The sequence below is a fragment of the Entelurus aequoreus genome, linkage group LG12 (genome assembly GCF_033978785.1).
Source record: "Entelurus aequoreus isolate RoL-2023_Sb linkage group LG12, RoL_Eaeq_v1.1, whole genome shotgun sequence".
Classification (NCBI taxonomy): domain Eukaryota; kingdom Metazoa; phylum Chordata; class Actinopteri; order Syngnathiformes; family Syngnathidae; genus Entelurus; species Entelurus aequoreus.
Genome location: NC_084742.1, coordinates 5,071,172 through 5,092,977, shown reverse-complemented (window position 1 = coordinate 5,092,977; position 21,806 = coordinate 5,071,172). Strand labels below are relative to the sequence as shown.

Here is a 21,806-nt window from a genome sequence, read left to right as displayed (position 1 = left end):
TTTGCTATTACTGGAATGATACCTAAAGCGCATTACATTATACCAGTACATCACATTCACCCATCAATTGAGTGTTACATACAGTGTTATGTATGTATAAAATTATATAGACAAAAATATGTCACTATATATAGTTATATATTTTTATTTTTATTCATTTATTACATTTTATTCCCTTAAAATAGTTTTTGGATTTCTTCATGTCTTTTTTTAGATGTATTCATATTTATTTTTTATCAGTTGATTATTTTTAACTATTTTGTAATGTATATGTTATTTTAATTGAGGTCATAGTGAACATTAAACAATATTTGTAAATAATTAGGGTTTTTTTTTAAATAAAAAAAACATGTTTTAGACATAATTATTTTATGTAATAAAGGCTGTGGCTGACATATGTATTTTTTAAATTCAGATTTTTATGATTTGTAGTAGTTAACTCTCAAGGGACAAATGCTGACTTTGTCATTTCAGTAATTTTTTGCTGTATTTTGCCCATAATTGTTATACTCAAAGTGTTGAGAACTATTAAGTTAACACATTTTATTTTGTATAGTATTTAATTATTTTATAATATATATTAAATCAATTAAGGTCATAGTGAACATAAAAAAATATTTAAGTAGTTTTTTCAAAATAAAAATGTTCTAGACATATTTATTTTATGTAATGAAGATTGTCATGTATTTTTTTAAATATTTGTTTGATTTGTTGTAGATTAACCCTCTGGATGTTGTACACTAACCCTCTGGAGACAAAGGCTGAGTTTTTGTCATTTTATAACATTTTTGCTGTATTTTTGGCCATCGTTTTTGTTGTACTCCATAATTCTTCCTAAGAGGTTGGTTTTTTTTTTCATGTTAAATTTCAATGTCCAATTATTTCACAGGTGTACGCTACACTGTGTATATATAGACATAAAAGTCCTTAAAAAGTAGTTTTTTTTTTAAACTTACTTTGCTTAAATCTCACAAGCAACTTTATCCTTTAAAGGTTTTTGATCAAATTGTCACAGTTTTCGACTGATACACATTTGCATAACGAGTTATTTAAATAAATTAAACATGTGACAATCTGATCAAAAGGGCCAACATTTAAAAAACAAACAAAAAAACACTAAATGTTTGATAATTTTGTTTTGGACCAGAATTTATGGAGAAATCTAAGCAAAAAAAAAAAAAAAGTGAAAAAGTTGTTTGTATATATATATATATATATATATATATATATATATATATATATATATATATATATATATATATATATATATATATATATATATATATATATATATATATATATATTAATCAGTTGAGGACTATTAAGTACAAAAATATGTGGTATTTGTTATTTTTACTTTTATTTTTTAATATATATTAAATCAATTGAGGTCATAGTGAACATTATAAATATTTATGCATGTATATACATACATATATGTATGTATGTATATAATATATGTGTATATGTATGTAAATATATATTTATGTGTGCGTGTATATATGTTTGTTTGGTTCTGAAGTCATAGGGTTAAAGTAGAAATACATTGTAAAATGTAGAACACTTTATTATAAAGTATTCACAGTATTTTGGATGTCGCATTTACATGTTTATCCTATTTTATTAATTTTGACATAGCCAGTGAATTCACTTGCTAATCATCACATATCATAGCAGTCCCTTGTTACCAAGCAAACATGCCCTCTCGTGGCCTTGAGCGGCATGAACGTGAAAGGGAGCGATTTGATTGGTCGCTTCATGTGTCAAAGCCATGATACATTCCTGCTTTCTCCATCATGTTGCCTTTTATTGTCACACATTAAAAAAAAACCTAATTCTGAATACGACCGGCCGCTGTGTGGCTCTGAAATGACGTCATTCATGTCATGTGGTGAAATCCATGTTTTAAGCTGGTATTGAACAGGAGAGGTTGAGCATATGGCGTATTTGTTCAGCGTGAATGCATCACTATGTCAACAAATGCCGCAGTCAAACCATTAATGAGGCCATTACTGGTGTGTAGAGTTAATCCGATCTTCCGTAGTGGTGCTTTAAGGACGCTCAGTGGGCGGTCCAAAGGAGCGCGGAGCCAATGAATGGCCGTCTCTGTTTAAATAGACCTTGATGTCAACTTCTTCACTCACTGCAGCTCTAACGCCATATTGGCTGCTATGTCCTGACTTGTCTTGCAGCTTTACTACGCACCTGACAGGAGTCGCCCCAATCACCTCCCCCCCCTTGGATTCTTACCCACTTTTTCCTTTAATGGAGTATCCGCGCTGCGTTCCTGCCGCGACCACTTGGGAATAGGTTTTGTCAAAATGTCAGATGTTCGCCTTTCCGACGCGACCGTGGAGAGGGTGGACGCGCCGCCGCAGGACAACGGCAAGCCTCCGGTGCGCAGGGTCCTTTTTGGGACACCTGACCCGACAGAGATACGCGACTGTCTGACGGCTTCCATCGGGGAGGGCGTGCAGGCGTTTAAGGAGCGCTATAATTTCGACCCGAAGTCCGAGACGCCTCTTCCCGCGGGGAACTTCGTGTGGACGGTGGACCGCGGCGCACCGGATTTCTTCTCCAGGCCGCCTCACGGGAGGAGACCGTCGCCCGCAGGGGCTGAAGGAAACCAGGCGCAGGAAGCCAACAATCTCGCGGAGCAGTAAAGGTACTCCATAAACTCACTTTTTTCCCCCACACATCGTGTGTAGACGCAACATTGACAACAACAAAAATAATACACTTTACAACCGTGCATGTGCCATTGAAGGCATCGCCATTTAAACAGCACGTACACAGGTAATGTAGTTTTACAGCCTTGCATGTGCCATTGAACGCACCGCCATTTACGCCGCACGTACACTGGTCATGTCTTTCGGGTGCATCTTAAAACGCGAGAATGCCTCTTAAAACAGTATAGTTTACAACAGTGCTCGTGCCATTGAATGCATCACACTGCCCCCTACACAGGTAATACTACATAACCCGGCATGTGTTGTTGCACCCGTTATATAACGCCCCCCGCCCCAAGCTGCCTTTTAACAAATACAGTATAAAACCCGTACACGTCCCATTAAACGCATCATGCGATGCCCACAGTATGGAACTGTGCATGTGCCTTGGCTATAACGCCGCACGTACACCGGTATAATAACTGGGCATAACATCTTAACTATATACTTTATAACCAAGCGTGTGCCGTTGAATGCATCGTATGACATTAAAACCGCATTTTGAAAAAATATGTTATATTGTTAAACCGTGCATGTGTCATTGAACGTATCATATCACAGACAAACTGCCTTTTTAACAAATATATATGTAGCACATACAACCTTGCATGTGCCATCGAATGCATCACCCCGCCCCCAACATAACACCTAACGTACACAGGTTTTCTACTACCGACCATTAAGTGCCATTGAACGCATCTTATCAAAATGTCCTTTTATACAGTGTGTGCCTTGGAATGCATCACAGTGACCCCCACACAACACCGCACGTACACAGGTAATAAATAACATAGTTCACACCCGGGAATGCATCACAACGCCTCTCTAGACTGTAAGCACTGTACATAAGCAAATGATGCCGTTTAAGTGTGGTGCGTGTGCCATTAAATGCATCACAATGTCTCATTTATAATGTGAATACTGCAAAGAAACAAATGATGCACCTTACAGCCATGCATGTGCCATTGAATGCACCATAATGTGAACTCTGAACAATAAATGATAGTACATTTTACATCGTGAATGTGCCCATGAATGCATCATAAGGCATCTTGTATTGTGAACACTGCACATATAGTGTAGTGTTCAGCCGTGTCTGTACAATTGAATGCATCACAATGCCTCTTATTACTGTTCATTAAAGACGTCTTTTTGTTGTTGTTGCAGCCTATGTGAAGGGGAGCGCAGAGAGAAGAGACAGCACTCACAAGCAGGCTCTCCTATAGGAAGGCACGAGAGGCTGCACAAGCACTGAACATGTACACTATCAAGTTTTGGCACTCTTATTGATATTCTTTTTTTAATTCTTAAATTGCCTCAGAAGCAGCAGACAATGTAGCAAAAGTGTGCATATTGATGACCCTCCCTTCCCCATCGTTTGTGCTGTTTTTACTACCTATGTTTTTATATGTAGCACATAAAAAGCTAAATGCTTTTCATGCCTGTGTTTTTGGATAATATGTGTGAATTTTGACACGGGTGGTGGGGTGGTTTAGTTGCAGTGCAATTTCCACCTCCCCCCTAAAATATTTCAAGTGGTCATGTTATGTTGTAATTATTCAGGTCTTTTTTTTAAATGCAGATTTCAACAGTCATCAGGGTTGTATGGAAACTTAAATGTCTTCCTTTTTGTTCTGGCTCTTCCATGGGAACAGCCACAAGAGACAAAGTTTACATGAGAATCTCTATGTACCCCTTTTTATTTCATCCTGTTGTATTTTTTTTTTCCCCCAGAGATTTGCCAAAGTGTGCCTTTTTTGGTTTGGGGGATGGACAGTTGAGCAATATTCGACCAAATTTTCCAATAATAATCCTAAGAAATTGTATTATTTGAATGCACCCCTGAGTGATGAACAGTCCAGATTTAAAAGATAAATAAATAAAAAATCACTGGGCTACTTATGCAAATATGTGAAATTCATGTGGAACATGTAAATTGCACTATTATTATTCCTCATTTTTGTGTGGGCAGAACAACAAAAGCGCCCTCTCTGAAGTGGACCTGTGTGCCTATTTTTTTTTTTTTTTTTTTGGAAAAACACTGAAAAAAGTATACTAACTTATTTATGTTGTGCTTTGTGTGTGTGTGTATGGCTTTCCCAAAGCGACGTTTTTTGTAAATATATTTTAATCATTATTTGAAAAAGGTAAATAAACGGTTGTACATAATTGCGCTGGTGGTTTGTGGCTTATTTTTTTAATCGCAACTCAGCTGAAAACAACTGCATGATTTGTGTGCAAAAAGTATTTTGTGCTCATCTGGAGCAGGAAAAAAACAAACCGTTCCTCTTTGTAAGAGGTAACGAGAAGTGGCTTGCAGACTGTCCAATCAGAGAAAAGAGCAGAAAAGCACACCACTTGGAGGGAACCAATCAGGTAGCAGTGGGCGGGATGATGTGTACGGTACAGGCTGTTCTTTTCATAACGGGCACACACACACACCGCAATTAGTTTCATTGGCTGACTCTTTCCTGTTGATATCAGTGTGGAGGAGGCAAGTGTTTACGTGTGTGTGTGAGTGTGTGTGTGTGTGTTATTCCTGTAATACTTCACCCAGGCTGAGCTCATTATCTTGCCATACTGAGTGACATATCGTTTGGAAGTCTGCAGCCAATAGAAACGAGATAGTGCCTACATATTAATGATGACTATGAATTAGCATTAGTACAATAGCAATAATAATATAGTCGGAGCTATGTTGACCCCGGTAACGAGGTCATTACCGGTTCCTGTGTCTATACATTTGTGACACAAAATGGCCGATTCTGACTATGAATTGGTATTTTTCTTCTTAGTTGATGTTATGTTCGGCTAAGCTAGGTGGCTACATAATCACCATCATATTTATCTCAGCTGTGTCTCTTAAGCCACTTCTAAAACATAATTTCAATAAGTGGTAATATTTGTATTGGGTCAATACTCTTTTAGGCTTAAAATTACCCAAAATGGCTGATTCTGACAAAAAAAAAAGTGTCTTTCCTGCTTATTCTATGCTAGGCTAAGCTAGGGGGCTACATATTCATTATCGTTAGCCTATTTATCTCAGTCGCGTCTCTTTGGCCACCTTCAAAACATTATACCCATAGATTCGAATATTGTGTTGTGTAAATACTATTTTAGACTGGAAATTGCACAAAATGGCTGATTCTGACTAAAAAAGATGCATGTTTTTCCTGTTTACCCTATGCTAAGCTAAGCTAGGTGGCTACCGCTTTATATTACTTGTCATGTACAACAGTGGTCCCCAACCACCGGCCCGCGGCCCGGTCCGTGGATCAATTGGTACTTGGCCGCACAAGAATAAAAATAAAAATAAAAAAAATAATTATTATGATTTATTTTTTAAATTAAATCAACATAAAAAAACACAAAATACACTTACAATTAGTGCACCAACCCAAAAAACCTCCCTCCCCCATTTACACTCATTCACACTCATTCGCACAAAAGGGTTGTTTCTTTCTGTTATTAATATTTCTGGTTCCTACATTATATATCAATATAGATCAATACAGTCTGCAGGGATACAGTCCGTAAGCACACATGATTGTATTTTTTCATGACAAAAAAAAAAATCCACCCCCGGTCCGTGGGACAAATTTTCAAGCGTGGACCGGTCCGTAGTTACAAAAAGGTTGGGGACCACTGATGTACAAGACCGCAACAAAGTGGATATGAATAACTTTTCCACAATATATATATATATATATATATATATTAGGGGTGTGGGAAAAAATCGATTCGAATTCGAATCGCCATTCTCACGTTGTGCGATTCAGAATCGATTCTCATTTTTAAAAAATCGATTTAAAAAAAAAAAAATTTTTTATTTAAAAACAATTTTTTTTTAAATGTTTAAAATTTTTTGTATTAATCAATACAACAAAACAATACACAGCAATACCATAACAATGCAATCCAATTCCAAAACCAAACCCAACCCAGCAACACTCAGAACTGCAATAAACAGCAATTGAGAGGAGACACAAACACGACACAGAACAAACCAAAAGTAGTGGAACGAAAATTAATATTATCAACAACAGTATCAATATTAGTTACAATTTCAACATAGCAGTGATTAAAAATCCCTCATTGACATTATCATTAGACATTTATAAAAATAATAAAAAAAAGAACAATAGTGTCACAGTGGCTTACACTTGCATCGCATCCCATAAGCTTGACAACACACTGTGTCCAATATTTTTACAAAGATAAAATAAGCCATATTTTTGGTTCATTTAATAGTTAAAACAAATGTACATTATTGCAATCAGTTGATAAAACATTGTCCTTTACAATTATAAAAGCTTTTTACAAAAATCTACTACTCTGCTTGCATGTCAGCAGACTGGGGTAGATCCTGCTGAAATCCTATGTATTGAATGAATACAGAATCCTTTTGAATCGGGAAAAAAATCGTTTTTGAATCGAGAATCGTGTTGAATTGAAAAAAAAAAAATCGATTTTGAATCGAATCGTGACCCAAGAATCGATATTGAATCGAATCGTGGGACACCCAAAGATTCACAGCCCTATTATATATATATATATATATATATATATATATATATATATATATATATATATATATATATATATATATATATATATATATATATATATATATATATATATATATATATATATATATATATAACACATACTTCGCAATACTAGAACTGTATCCACTTTTCTAAAGTTAGTAGTAGGTCAGATGCTGTAATCAAGCAATCTGTTTAGTATAGGAATTGTAGTGTGCGTCATACTGAGAGCTCGTTCTCATATTTTGTCCTTCCAGTAGTTAAATAAGGATTAGAAACACCTCAGCTTTGTAATTGTAACAGTAATGATTGCTGCAGATAACATAACGGGCCATAAACGTTACAGGCTATGAATAGATATTCTCCAGAAGGCCTATAAAAGAAGCATGAGCTCACAAGTCGGCCATCTTTGCCAAGGAAGGAGTATTCCAAGCCCTTTTTTTTCTTCTTCTTTGAATATCTTGTTTTTTTAAATGTAATTACGACAGAGCTATGGTGGTTAAAACTTTTCCTAGCACAGGGTGTAAAAAAAAAAACAATACCAGTGTGAGCGTCTTTTTTACACATTTGCTTCCCCTCCGGTGACTCATGCAGCTTGGCGTAGTGACCTGTTTAACCTTTCACTTTGCTCTGCAGCACTGTGCACACACGAATATGTACATGAAGTGCGCACGTAGCTCCAAACAAAGTACTTTAGCACATGAGCGCGAAATAACAGCTATCTATCCAGCCTTGGATATACGTAATAAGGTAAGCGAAGTCATTTGGACAAAAACAACTACAACCAATACATTAAGGCAATAACTTAAGCAGAAGTCATTATTTCACTTAAAAATATTTTAAATGTTATTAGTATTTTTTACTTTTTTATTTTTTAATATATTAATAACCATAAAAAAACACTCCTTTTTTATTTTATTTTTAAAATTTCGGATCGTGCCTGCTCATCAATAACAATAATAATATTTAACAATATTCTGATTATTATATCAACTATTTAAAAATATAATTGCTAATAAAAAAATAATGTAATTGTATCGAAAAATAAAAGGAATAAGATACATTTTTATCTTGTTTAGAAAACATTTGGGGGAAATTTTTATTCTGCAGTTTATTTACAATTTACAAACAAAACTATTGAGCGTTTGAGAAACCTCATAATTAAATGGATCACTTCTTTACGAATGAATCAGCGTTTGTATTCTTCATTTTACTGAAAACATTTTGGACAATTCTATGCATTAAAATTAAAAAAAATAATAATTTAAAGAAGAGTGGAAGCTGTTCGGATAACTAATAATACATTTTAGAATGTAAATGATTAAAATACTAATATTATAAATAAATAATAGTAAATAATGGAACAAACTATAACTGACTGTTTAGATGCTGGTTTTGTGGTTTGTTTATTTCATTCATTTTATTATTCAAAACAATTATAAATGGTCTTAATCATATATGTTCATATTCTGCAAATATAATGTTAAACAGTTGTATTTTAATTGAAATATGTTTAGTATAATCTTTCATTGTAGATTCAATTTTTTTTTAAATTATTTATTGCATTTTAATTGATCTGAAATATTTGACATTATTTTTCGCTGATTTCATTTCATTGAAAATATCTTTTGTTTTTTCTAGCGTACGCGCGTGTGCCATCTGACAGAAGAATGACAAGATGGCATGAGCCGTGAGTCCTGTGGAAGACGCATCCAGCGAGGAGAGCTCCTCAGTTATTTGGGGTGAGCTTGCAACGAGATACACTGCAGGAGTGTATGAGGTATTTGAAAAAAGAAAAAAATACAATTGAGAACATTTTCCGCGCTGAGCGTCCACATATGGGCGATGCGTGCAGCCAGTGCCTTCTGTCCTCATTCCAAATGTTTTCACGTAAATCCAAGCTATAAATTAATATATGAGTTTGCCATATGTGAAAATGCAGCCGACGTTAGCTGCCAGCTTGTTTAAAAGTGCAGCCATTTTGTATTTCAGGGTCAGCAGTAGTCTTAAGGGTGTGGTTGCACTTGGACTATACAAACACATGTATACTATACACACACCTATGGTCCAAGCAAACTCAACATTGACTTTGTTATGCTTTTTAAGCTGCTTATGCTCACAAAAACATGGCATCTTTTAAACTTTTTTTTATAAGATGTCTACTTTTTGCAGTCTGACAGGACTATTTAATTGTTGGCATATACATTTCCCTGAAAAACAAAAATGATAAGGTTTTGCTTAGAGCTGACAACAGAGAAGTACAAGAGAACAAGAGAAGTATCCCACACTTCTCTTTTGTAAAGTACATTTTTACAGCCGATATGGGCATCTACATCAACAATATGATTTGCCTGAGAAGCTGCACAGGACCAAAAAAATTATATATATATATTTTCTTTTAAAGCAAAAATGGGATTTTTTTCGATTACTCCATTAATCGATCGGGATGTTCGATATAATACTCGATTACTAAACTATTCGATAGCTGCAGCTTTAGTTTTGTTGTCTTATGTCGTCATCCATGAACCAGGAAGTAGACTGCTAGCTAACAAGCTGACAACAAAAAAACCCCACTGTGTTCTAAGAGTTGTTTTACTTTTGTTACAGGAATTTATTTAGTCTTTTTTTTTCCATCCCCCCTGCCATGCAATTAAAAAAATGCTACATGAACCAGGAAGTGACCTGCTAGCATATGGAAGGCCCCACAAACATAAGACTACTTCTTTTTGGTATGGATTTTGCATTTTCATTTGGACATACACTGATGATGTGTAGAAAAATATCAATATTAAGCGACCACATAGCCTAAAAATAAGCTAAACGTTGTCTTGTGCCATCATCCATGAACCAGGAAGTAGCCTGCTTGCTAAGAAACACAAATAAAAACAGTGTTGTATGATTATTTTTCCACTTTTATTAGAGGGATTGATTTAGTATTTGTTCCATTTAAGCCATTTGATATATTCCCCCGCCCTACAATACATTTTTTTAAAAATAAATGCGGAAGGCCCAACAAATGTAAGACTATACTGTATTTCTTATGACCTAACACCAATTTTTGGTATGGGTTTTGCATTTTCATGTGGACATACAACATTATTGTGGACAAAAATACTATATTAAGTGATGACATAACTTAAAAAAACAGCTAAAAAGAAGGTAAAAGCTTTCTTGTGCCATCAACCATGTGTGAACCGCTAAGTAGCATGCTTGCTAACAAACGCGAAACAAAAAATGGTGTTGTATACTTCTTTTTTTCCACTTGCAGTAAATGTTTTTATTTAGTATTTTTTCTGTTTGAACTGCTATTGATGTGTTCCACCTGCCCTACAATAAAAAATGTTTGTAGCCCTATTGGGTTCCGTCATCATCCGTAAACCAGGAAGTGACCCACAACAAACTAGCTAAATGTCATTTTTTTTGGTTGGGTTTGACAGCCTATGGCTTACAACAAGGGTGTCCAAAGTGTGTCCCGTTGACCAATTGTGTCCCACGGTTAATTGTTTAAAAATACCATTAAAAAAGTGGAATAAAAAAGCAAACATGTGGAATGTAATGAGAAAAAGTGGTAATGTTGACTCTCATAACACAAAGCTGCCATGTAAGCTATCATTGCTCAAAACACAATAATGAATTACCGTATTTTTCGGAGTATAAGTCGTACCGGAGTATAAGTCGCACCTGCCGAAAATGCATAATAAAGAAGGAAAAAAACATATATAAGTCGCACTGGAGTATAAGTCGCATTTTTTGGGGAAATTTATTTAATAAAACCCAACACCAAGAATAGACATTTGAAAGGCAATTTAAAATAAATAAAGAATAGTGAACAACAGGCGGAATAAGTGTACGTTATATGACGCATAAATAACCAACTGAGAACGTGCCTGGTATGTTAACGTAACATATATACCAGGTGTGAATGAATGATGGGTTTTTAACATGTAAAGCGACTTTGGGTACTTAGAAAAGCGCTATATAAATTCCAGGTATTATTATTATTATATTATGGTAAGAGTCATTCAAATAACTATAACATATAGAACATGCTATACGTTTACCAAACAATCTGTCACTTCTAATCGCTAAATCCCATGAAATCTTATACGTCTAGTCTCTTACGTGAATGAGCTAAATAATATTATTTGATATTTTACGGTAATGTGTTAATAATTTCACACATAAGTCGCTCCTGAGTATAAGTCGCACCCCCGGCCAAACTATGAAAAAAACTGCGATTTATAGTCCGAAAAATACGGTAGAATAAATGTTGTTATGAAGGGAATAAGCGGTAAAAAATGGATAAATGGATGGATGAATAAAAAAAAATTGGGGGAAAAATATAGTGTTTTTGCCATAAACAGGTTTTTGACAAAAAGGCATAACATTTAAAAAATAGACACAAATAACTTCATATCGACAGACAGATATTTAAGACATATTTAAACGTTTACCACACAAATTAAAAAAAAAAATATATGACTTATTTTTTTAAATTGTTTATGATTGAGACTTTTTCAGGTCCCATGAACCAAAGTTTACGGGAGCACTAAAAGTAAAAAAAAATCTATATAATGTATTGATTTTGAAAATGAAAACTATCAAAATGGTTCCCACAAGCTTTGATTTTTCGGTGTGCGGCCCTCAGTAAAAAAAAAGTTTGGACACCCCTGGCTTACATTGAAGTGATGCAGTGTTGCGTTTGAATACAAAAGCAAGCGGCATGTTTGCTGCATTCACTGACTTGTAATTTCTCTATTTATTTCTCACTCTGGGCAACTTTGGGGCTTATCATGCACATATACAAAACATATTGGAGGAACTGATATTTGTTCCTTCCACTAATAAGCAAACTGGTCCAACTTGCCATTCAGCATCACTAGCTAAACTGTTTACCTGCAAAAAAATGGTGGTGCATACATTGGTGCTCAGCAGGCCAGGTACATTTCCAAACAAACTGGATGTACTTTTTCAAGCCAAGCGTAAAACCTGTTCATTACTGGAAATATGTGCCTCCCGAAATCTACAATACGTTTTGTTTTCACTGTAACCCCACATGATGCAAATAAACAAGTGTGTGTCTACATGGGTGTGTTCGCATACACGTCATTTGACCAACAATACAAGGAAGATGTGTCTTTTGTAACTAATAGTAGCAACAAAAATATTTGGAGGGCACTCGTGAATGCATGACCTTGAACCTGCATTAACCTCACAAAAAAAAAGCGAACTGGTCTAATCTTACTCATTAATGATAATAATACCCTACTAGTGCTATTTTCAGCCAACAGTGGTTGAAGTCAGAGTCATTTATAGCCTGCTAACTACTCTGTACTCTTTTTTTTTTTTTTTTTTAGTTTCTGAGGGAAAATAGATGAGTGCAGCGACCTCAGACCACAGCACGAAACGACGTCAGGCCCATTAAAGAAATGCCAGAAGTAAGTACAGAGTGCTCCCTTTGGAGGGGCATGAGCGTGTGTAACACACCGGTGTGGAATAATGCAAACTGAATATTCGTATTTTAGGGCCATTGAACCATCACACAGCGAATAATTGCAAAACCTCAGGTTGAGAGTAAGGTTAGGGTGGAGTTACAGGTAGGGTTAGGGAGAAAAATGACTGGAATTTAGAATTTTTTTAATAACGTGATAGACATGAAACTCCTGCATTACAAGTGTCGTTTTCCTACACGTGCAAGGGCGTTGTTTTTTTTTTTGTCATGTTTTTTTTTTTAACCATGCCCTGTCAGCTGACGAGACACACCCTTGGAAAAACACACTCAGGGAGGAGTAAACAAGCATGTTTCCACTGCGCGACTTGTATTTCATCACCCATCCCAGCTGATCCACCAAAAGACCGTCAAAAACGACATTCCTCCTCGAAAAAGTTCTTTAAAACTGTAAATACCATCAGCTTTTACAACATTATAAAGACTAAAAGACAATGAACTTAGAAGGGAGCCCTGTGGAACACAGCAATCACAATTACAGGCTGTGTTCCGGGCAAAGATATACAAACCCTAACCTTAAATCACATGAGAAGAATTCCATCTATTATCTCAATCCGGCAATTAAAATTGAAAGAGAGCCCAATAATAACTGTTATATAATCATTGTGGTATTATTATTAGAGTTACAACAGGCAAACAGTGTGGATTATGTAGGCGCAGCTTGGAGAAACACTGGTTATTTTCCCATTCATTCAGTTTCAGGTATGATTCCTCATGCACTTAACTCATTGTGTGGTAGTGCTTTCAGTATTGAGTCATCTATTTTTGCTTTGACTCACTTTAGCCCGACCCTGCTTTCTATAACTTATAATAAGGGATGGGTACCTTTCACATTTGAACCTAAACGATACCTGTATTTATCGATACCAATTTTCGGTACTTTTTGGTAAAATGTTATTTTTTTTAAACAATAAAATCAAATTTTTTTGATTAAAAAATAACAGTGAGATGATAATAAAGTGCTGTCCAGTGGTTATTCCTTATTTTCCCACACTTCCGAGTCTCATTTGTAAGTATGCGTCCATTTCAATTTGTCATGGGTTTTTTGCCATCGTCAGGAAGTAGTCTTTTTGCTGTAGGTCGAATGTGCCGGCCATGTCTTTTGTTGAGCCCTACAAAGTGTTTATACTGTAAGTATTGTATTTATGACACACCAGTTGTTTGATTGTGACGTGCATCTTCGTTGTACAAACTGTAGTGTTGATTGCCAAATTTGGAGATGTTGAAATTGCCATGTAAAATTGCTAATGATAATCACTAGCATGTATATGGTACATCCATCGAGCTAGCACATTTTGAAAAGTGGAGCATTACTTTCGAGCACTTTCTCTCAGGCATGCTTGTATTAATGGCATGGACAATTGCAACATCATCTATGTTAGTGGTTCCTAACCTTTTTGACCTCAGGGCCCAACTTTTCCATTGCGCAGGGGCCCCAGGCCCACTCAAATACTAACACTGAATTGGTAATCTTACTCTTGGTTTTAATTGTATTCAGTAATTATGGTTAAGGGCCTATGGTTAAGAAACACTAATTTAGATGCAGTTTCGCTTTGAATATGCCTGTCTGCCCGCCAAGTGCATGAGCCGGTGCCAAGTCTGCAATGACAAAGGTATCAAATTGGTACACCTTGATTTTAAGTGAATCGGTATAGGGTAGAACTAACGAAATTCGGTTGGTACCTAAAAATGTACCAAAGTCTTAACCATTCTGACTTATAATCGGTCTATTAAATGTTCAGATTCAATTAAATGCTGTTATTTTCTTCATTAAGGTCGTTTTGTAAGCTTGACAAACATCTCAGTATGATTATTGCCATTGTGTGCTCTTCTTGGCAGCATGTCAATTTCAATTATGAAACTCAACGATCAACATTGAATCAAAGACAAAAGAAGCATGGTTTTATTTCAAAGGCTCCTCCTTGAACTAAAAGATTCAAACAAGGACAGCAGACAGCGTGGAGCTCCATCACGGCAATTAACTTTTGCTACTTTTGATGCTTTTGTTATAAGGAAAAAAACTAAATTATTTGACCTTAAAACATCAGGTAACTTTTTAATTATTATTTAAAAAGTCAGCCAGTTGTCAATAACTCAAAAAAAACCAAAGTTAACAACAAAAAAAAAAAAGTACACCTAAATGGCACATCAGCAGCAAATGTAATATAAAACTTTAATATCCATCCATCCATCCATCCATTTTCTTTTGCTAATCTGAGGTCAGGAATCCCAGACTTCCTTCTCTTTGCTACTTTGTCCAACAACTACCATAGATCCCAAATCATTCAGAGACCAGCTGAGCAACATAGTCTCTCCAACGTGTCCTGGGTCTTCCTTGTGGCCTCCTGTAGGTCGTACGTACCCATAACACTTTCTCTGGGAGGTGTCTGGGGGACATCCTGACCAGATGCCTAGGCCACTTCATCTGGCTCCTTTGGATGTGGGGAAGCAGATGCTTTACTCCAAGCTCAGAATGAGTTTCTCTAAGGGAGAACCTCGCCAACCAATCGAGGAAACTCATTTCAGCCGCAATCTTGTCCTTTCGTTCACCATCCAAAGCTCATGACCATCGTTAAGGGCAGGAACGTTGATCAATCTGTAAATTGAGAGCTTTTCAATACAGCGCAGACACCTCTCTGAGCCGCCTGTCGATCCATTCTTCCATCACTTGTGAGCATGACCTCAAGATACCTGGACTCCTCCATTTAAGACAATATCTCAACTCCAACCTGCAGATAACACGCCACCCTGTAAGAACTTTTGACCCGGATTTGAACATTCTGATTCTCGTCCCAGTCACTTCATACTTTGTCCAATGAAAGCTGAGGATCACAGCCCGATGAAACCAGCAAGACCACATCATCTGCAAAAAACAGAGATCTAATCCTGCTGCCACCAAAGCAGATCCTCTCAGCGCCCTGACTGCTCTTAGAAATTCTGTTCAAAAGAACAGAATCAGTGACAAAGGTCAGTGCTGGGATAGTTCAAACCTCACTGGAAATGGGCTGGCAATGCGGACAAAGCTCTGATACAATTATACAGGGATTTCTTCCTAATCTCGCCTCTTCGCGTGAGTGTTAAATCCCCCAGCATAACAAGGGAATCACCAGAGGGAGAAAACTTTAATATTTTATTATGTAAAATACAAAACAAATAAAATAATGAATACTATTCATATTTATAAAAATTTTGCTAATAATTGATATTAGTTGCAGTATTTTATATCAACAGGTGTCAATACGGATGCCTGAATGTTTATTTTGTTTGGTTTGATATCAACCTCTGTCTTAAAACTATTTTCCTTACTTTTAAACTATATATATATATATATATATATATATATATATATATATATATACATATATACAGTATATATATATATATATATATATATATATATATATATATATATATATATATATATATATATATATATATATATATATATATATATACAGTATATATATATATATATATATATATATATACAGTATATATATATATATATATATATATATATATATATATATATATATATATATATATATATATATATATATATATATATATATCACATACAGTCGTGGTCAAAATTTTACATACACTTGTGAAGGACATAATGTCATGGCTGTCTTGAGTTTTCAATAATTTCTAAAACTCTTATTATTTTGTGATAAGTGATTGGAGCACATACTTGTTTGTCACAAAAAACTTTCATGAAATTTGGTTCTTTTATGAATTTATTGTGGGTCTACTAATCAATTTTGGTGATGTAGAAAAGTTACAATCAAATCAAATTAGCTTCATGGCATGGCCTCTTAACTTCATGTTAGTGATTATGATTGATGACACCTGTTGCAATTCTCTGAGCCCATTTAATAAGGCTTATATGATGCACTCATTAGACTCGGTTACAAACGTGACAATGGGTAAGTCGAGGGAACTCAGCACAGATCTGAAAAAACGAATCATTGACTTGAACAAGTCAGGAAAGTCACTTGGAGCCATTTCAAAGCAGCTTAAGGTCCCAAGAGCAACTGTGCATACAATTGTTCGTAAGTATAAAGTGCATAGCACAGTTTTGTCACTGCCACGATCAGGAAGAAAATGCAAGCAATCACCTGCTGCTGAGAGAAAATTGGTCAGGAAGATTAAGAGTCAACCGAGAACCACCAAAAAGCAGGTCTGCAATGAATTGGAAGCTGCTGGAACACAGGTGTCAGTGTCCACAGTCAAGCGTGTTTTGCATCGCCATGGACTGAGAGGCTACCATGCAAGAAGGAAGCCCTTGCTCCAGAAGCGACACCTTAAGGCTCATCTAAAGTTTGCTGTTGATCACATGGACAAAGATAAGACCTTCTGGAGGAAAGTTCTGTGGTCAGATGAAACAAAAATGTAGCCGTTTGGCCACAATACCCAGCAATATGTTTGGAGGAGAAAAGGTGAGGCCTTTAATCCCAGGAACACAATTCCCACCGTCAAGCATGGTGGTGGTAGTATTATGCTCTGGGCCTTTTTTGCTGCCAATGGAACTGGTGCTTAAAATGGGACAATGAAAAATGAGGATTACCTCGAAATTCTTCTGGACAACCAAAAATCATCAGCCCGGAGGTTGGGTCTTGGGCGCAGTTGGGTTTTCCAACAGGACAATGACCCCAAACACACGTCAAAAGTGGTAAAGGAATGGCTAAATCAGGCTAGCATTAAGGTTTTAGAATGACCTTCCCAAAGTCCTGACTTAAACCCCATTGAAAACATGTGGACAATGCTGAAGAAACAAGTCCATGTGAGAATACCAACAAATTTAGCTGAACTGCACCAATTTTGTCAAAGTAGAGTGGTCAAAAATTCAACCAGAAGCTTTCCAGAAGCTTGTGGATGGCTACCAAAAGCGCCTTATTGCAGTGAAACATGCCAAGGGACATGTAACCGATTGCTGTATGTATACTTTTGACCCAGCAGATTTGGTCACATTTTCAGTAGACCCATAATACATGAATTAAAGAACCAAACTTCATGAATGTTTTTTGTGACAAACAAGTATGTACTCCAATCACTCTATCACAAAAAAATAGGAGTTGTAGAAATTATTGGAAACTAAAGACAGCCATGACTTTCCTTTCTGTCCTTCACAAGTGTATGTACACTTTTGACCACAACTGTGCATCAAGACTACATTAGATGAAGTAATAAATAAATAATAATGAATGACAAATTTAATATGAATACAAAGCGTGTCTCACCTGAACGACTACGGGGGGAGCTGTGGAGGAAATGAATGTTTCCATTTCATAATGGTACTTTTTAATGGTTCATAATTATTGATGGGTATTTTACTGAAATTAGTACAGTCGTCATCATGTTTAGCTTGCTATAGTTGAGCTGCGGCACTAAAATTACTTTTATGTTTGTAGTGAGGTGATGATCACGCGTTCCATTTGAAGTTTTTATAAATAATTTATCTTAGCTCATCCTGGGGCTCCCATCAACTTTGAACAAACCTCACTTGTTGTCACACAGCTAAAAATAAAATATTGGTGGGAGAAAAAGTCATTCAAATGTCCGAAGGGGCTTTTACGGCCGGTGATAAAAAAAATAAACAAGCATGCTGTCATGGCTGCTAAAGCCAGGCAATTAAAAAAGTGCTGATAGTAGCAGTAGACATCGCCAGCCCTCCATATGTGCGAGAATGAACTCACAGCCGAGGTCACGGCGAGGAGCAGCACACGTGGTGGATGACACGGCAATACTGTACTGGAGCTTGCATGCACAGTGCCATGCCAGTTAACAAAGACGACTTAATTACTGGTGGAAGATTACACAGTGAAACATTAAGACGGTGTGAGCAGGGGGCCACATTGTTGTCACAACAAATGGCGTCTCACACACTTACACATGCTGCCTTTGTTGACCTGTGGCGTGCGAGCAGGCTTAAGTACTCAATCACTCCTAAACACTAGCGACAGGCTACACACACATACACGCACATATGCATTAACACTCTAAACGTCACACAGACTTCTCAAATATGCGGCAACCTTTCCCAGGAAAGGAAGATTTACACGTCTTTATTCTGCAGCCAGGGTGGCGCAACACCCGCCATCAACAAGAAGAGGAAATTCTACACATTTTTGTGTACTGTGTTTGTTTCCCGCCACTGTGCTTGAAGTTAAAATAGCTTGGGAAACGCTACACGTGACTAGTCTTGTCTGGCTTGTAAAAATAATAATAAATACATAAAACTATTGAAATATGTTTAATATAAAATACATTAAAATGTATACATCAATTGCAATGTACTATGACATATTTAAAAAGTAATAATTCATAAAATAATGATTGTGAATAATAAAAATAATAAATACGGAGACATATTTTTCAATTAGTTTGCTAAAAATCAGGCCACTATTTTACACAGAGTATTTATTAACACCATTTATTTTTGGTGCATAAAGTTATTATCTACTTTATTTAGATTAGGGATTTGAATCTTACATTAACTCATAATTCAAATCGATTCTCATTCTAGGAGTGACGATTCAATGCAGAATAATTTATGGATTGAAGATTATTCTCGATTTCAAACCGATTCAAGCAGTATGTTATTTGGTATATCAATTATAATAAAACCTTTTTGAACAGGTTACAGGTTACAAAAGCTTCTCTTGGCTGTTGACGAATGACAGCGGCGTCAAAAAAGTATTTTTAAATATCTATTTTTTCAAATTGATAATCGATTTAGAATCGTAATAAATAAGGATCCCGATTTGTATTTGAATTCATTTTTTCTGGCACCCCTAATTAGAATAATGCATTCAGCCCCACTAAATTCGAATATAAATTAGTTAAAAAATGTTAATAAATAAATAAAATAAGTAACACTCTTTTATACGTTCTTCCAATAAATAATAAATAGATTTCTTTAGTTTTTATATTAATATATATATTATATATACATTATATTGTATTAAATAAAATATCAATACAAATGACACATTCCTTAATTAGTTAGTAAATTAAACAAAAAAAAACAGAATGCTTATGTTTTAAAGAATACATTATTACTGAGGTTGCTTGCAATTATATATTTTTTTGCTATTTTACAGTATCTTTACAATTATTCTGCATTGCTTAGATAATGCATACAGTACCACTGTATTTAATTTTTTAAAATTGATTAGATATATTTTTTTAATTCAAAAGAGTAAAAAATGTGCATCATTAAAATAATAAATTGTGAAATAATTATGAATTAAATTATAAATCATAAGATACAGATTTAGATCTGATCCAAAGCCATCCGAACACTAAACTCACTCCATGCTCTGCCCCTTTACTGTATACTTCCCCACAACACTACAGGACGTACAGCAGAATAGCTATTCCAATTGTATTTATTACTATTTATGTACAGTTGTATTCCTGTTGTCTTGTTCTCGTACTTGTCACTTCTTGCACTAAATGAGAAACATAATGGTATTCACTGTATGTATACCTATAGCAAATGTTTAAACTAAAGAAACTGCTGTTCTAAATGTGGCCACTGGATGTTGCAATAGCAAGTCTGTTAGGCAAGCAAATAGTTTATACCGAGGAGAGCAAGCATGCCAAGCAAGAGGTACACGGTAAAGCAAGGCTGCGACTCCTCCCTCTCGACCCAACGTAAAACAAACAGGAGTAAAATAAACAATTGGTAACCCAACTTAAAATGCTGCACGAGACACTACACATTGATATAGCTCTCTGAAAATTATTGTCTTCTGTGCAAATTTAAAGAAAGTGAACAATGGAAATGCAAATGAGGTAGTTGATGCATAGAAGCGTTTTTGTTTATGCTTTACTGTTTTTATTGTTCAACCCTAGATGGGCTGTGACTTAAAGTTGAATTGCTTTGTAGATGCACTGAGATTAAGTTTGAAGTTCATTGTGTTTTTGAAACTGCACCAATTTTTTCCTCAGAATTTTCAACTCATTTGAAGTGTTTTGTCCAGAGGATTATTTGTAATATGTACATTTTCAGAATGTGCTTGTTCTATTTTGTTGTTGTAGTTGTAATTTAAAGTTATTTTGCCATGATTTTACCCATCCGGCCCGCGTGAGAAAAGATTTACCTCCACGCGGCCCTTGAGCTAAAAATATGTTTGACACCCCTGCCTTAGATAGTACAGCACTTGGAATTCTATTTTATTCTTCTACCTACTGGCCCAAAAACCTTTTTTTTTACTGTACAATTCTAGATATTACTCTGCATCGTTTATATCATACAACACTACTGTATGTTATCTTTCATAAATGTTCTAATATATCTTATTTTGTTCATAACACGACAATTTATAAAATACTCGTGATTTGTAAATAAATCCAATTTGAACACTGATGCATTATTATCTGAAAGGTTCGCTTAGGTTGCTTGTACACACAGGCAACAAGTCACAAGTGTGTAGCCTGCAGCAGCACTGTGTACTGTGTACTTGGAAGGGATCTTAACCACCAGGAAAAATCCCCCCAAAACATATTTGTACTTTGGCTAAATACACGTTTATTCCGGAATATAATCTCATAATTGTTTTCAGCCAGCTGAAGACAAAATAGAAGGGAACATTTGACTCTTAAAGCTAAATCCACACACACTCATACATCCCATCTGTTGTGCTGAGACACGTCTGCATTTGAGTGCCTTGGGCAATGTGTGCGTGTGTGTCCGTGTGTGTGTGTGTGAGTTTTAGTGGGGAGTTCATGTCTTTGTCTTTATGTGTGTGCTTCTTTAACGTGTCATAGCTGCAGGCTGGACACGCGACTTCTACTCGTACAATAATGCCTCCGGATCAGCAACAGGTGCTTTAGGAGTCCAGCCAGGCTTTTTTCTCCTCGGAAAGAACACACCCTACAAAATATGTCAGTTGAGCGACACACTAACAAGCTGATGAATGATGCTCGTTTTATCACTGTTATGTCTGTATAGCAGAACTTCGTCATTATTGACTCATGCCACGATGTGTCATGTGCGATGTCTGAATGAAC

General features: G+C 35.7%; 1 protein-coding gene across 9 annotated transcripts in view; it reads left to right on the top strand.

The window, feature by feature from the left end:
• The window catches only part of cdpf1 (cysteine rich DPF motif domain containing 1), a 168,920-nt gene that overhangs the window by 3,009 nt on the left and 144,105 nt on the right, over positions 1 to 21,806 (top strand). For 2 of the 9 annotated variants that reach the window (XR_009827924.1, XR_009827927.1), the window contains exons 5-6: positions 8,918 to 9,018; positions 12,634 to 12,714. Coding sequence is in view for 1 of the 9 variants with exons in the window: in XM_062064523.1 (XP_061920507.1) it covers positions 2,322 to 2,663 (342 nt within the window). In the remaining 8 variants the exon portion in view is untranslated. Of the gene's footprint in view, positions 1 to 1,491; positions 2,666 to 3,896; positions 4,677 to 8,917; positions 9,057 to 9,883; positions 10,006 to 12,633; positions 13,671 to 21,806 lie in introns of those variants that run through there. The other 7 variants (XR_009827922.1, XM_062064522.1, XR_009827926.1 and 4 more) reach the window with 6 other exon arrangements.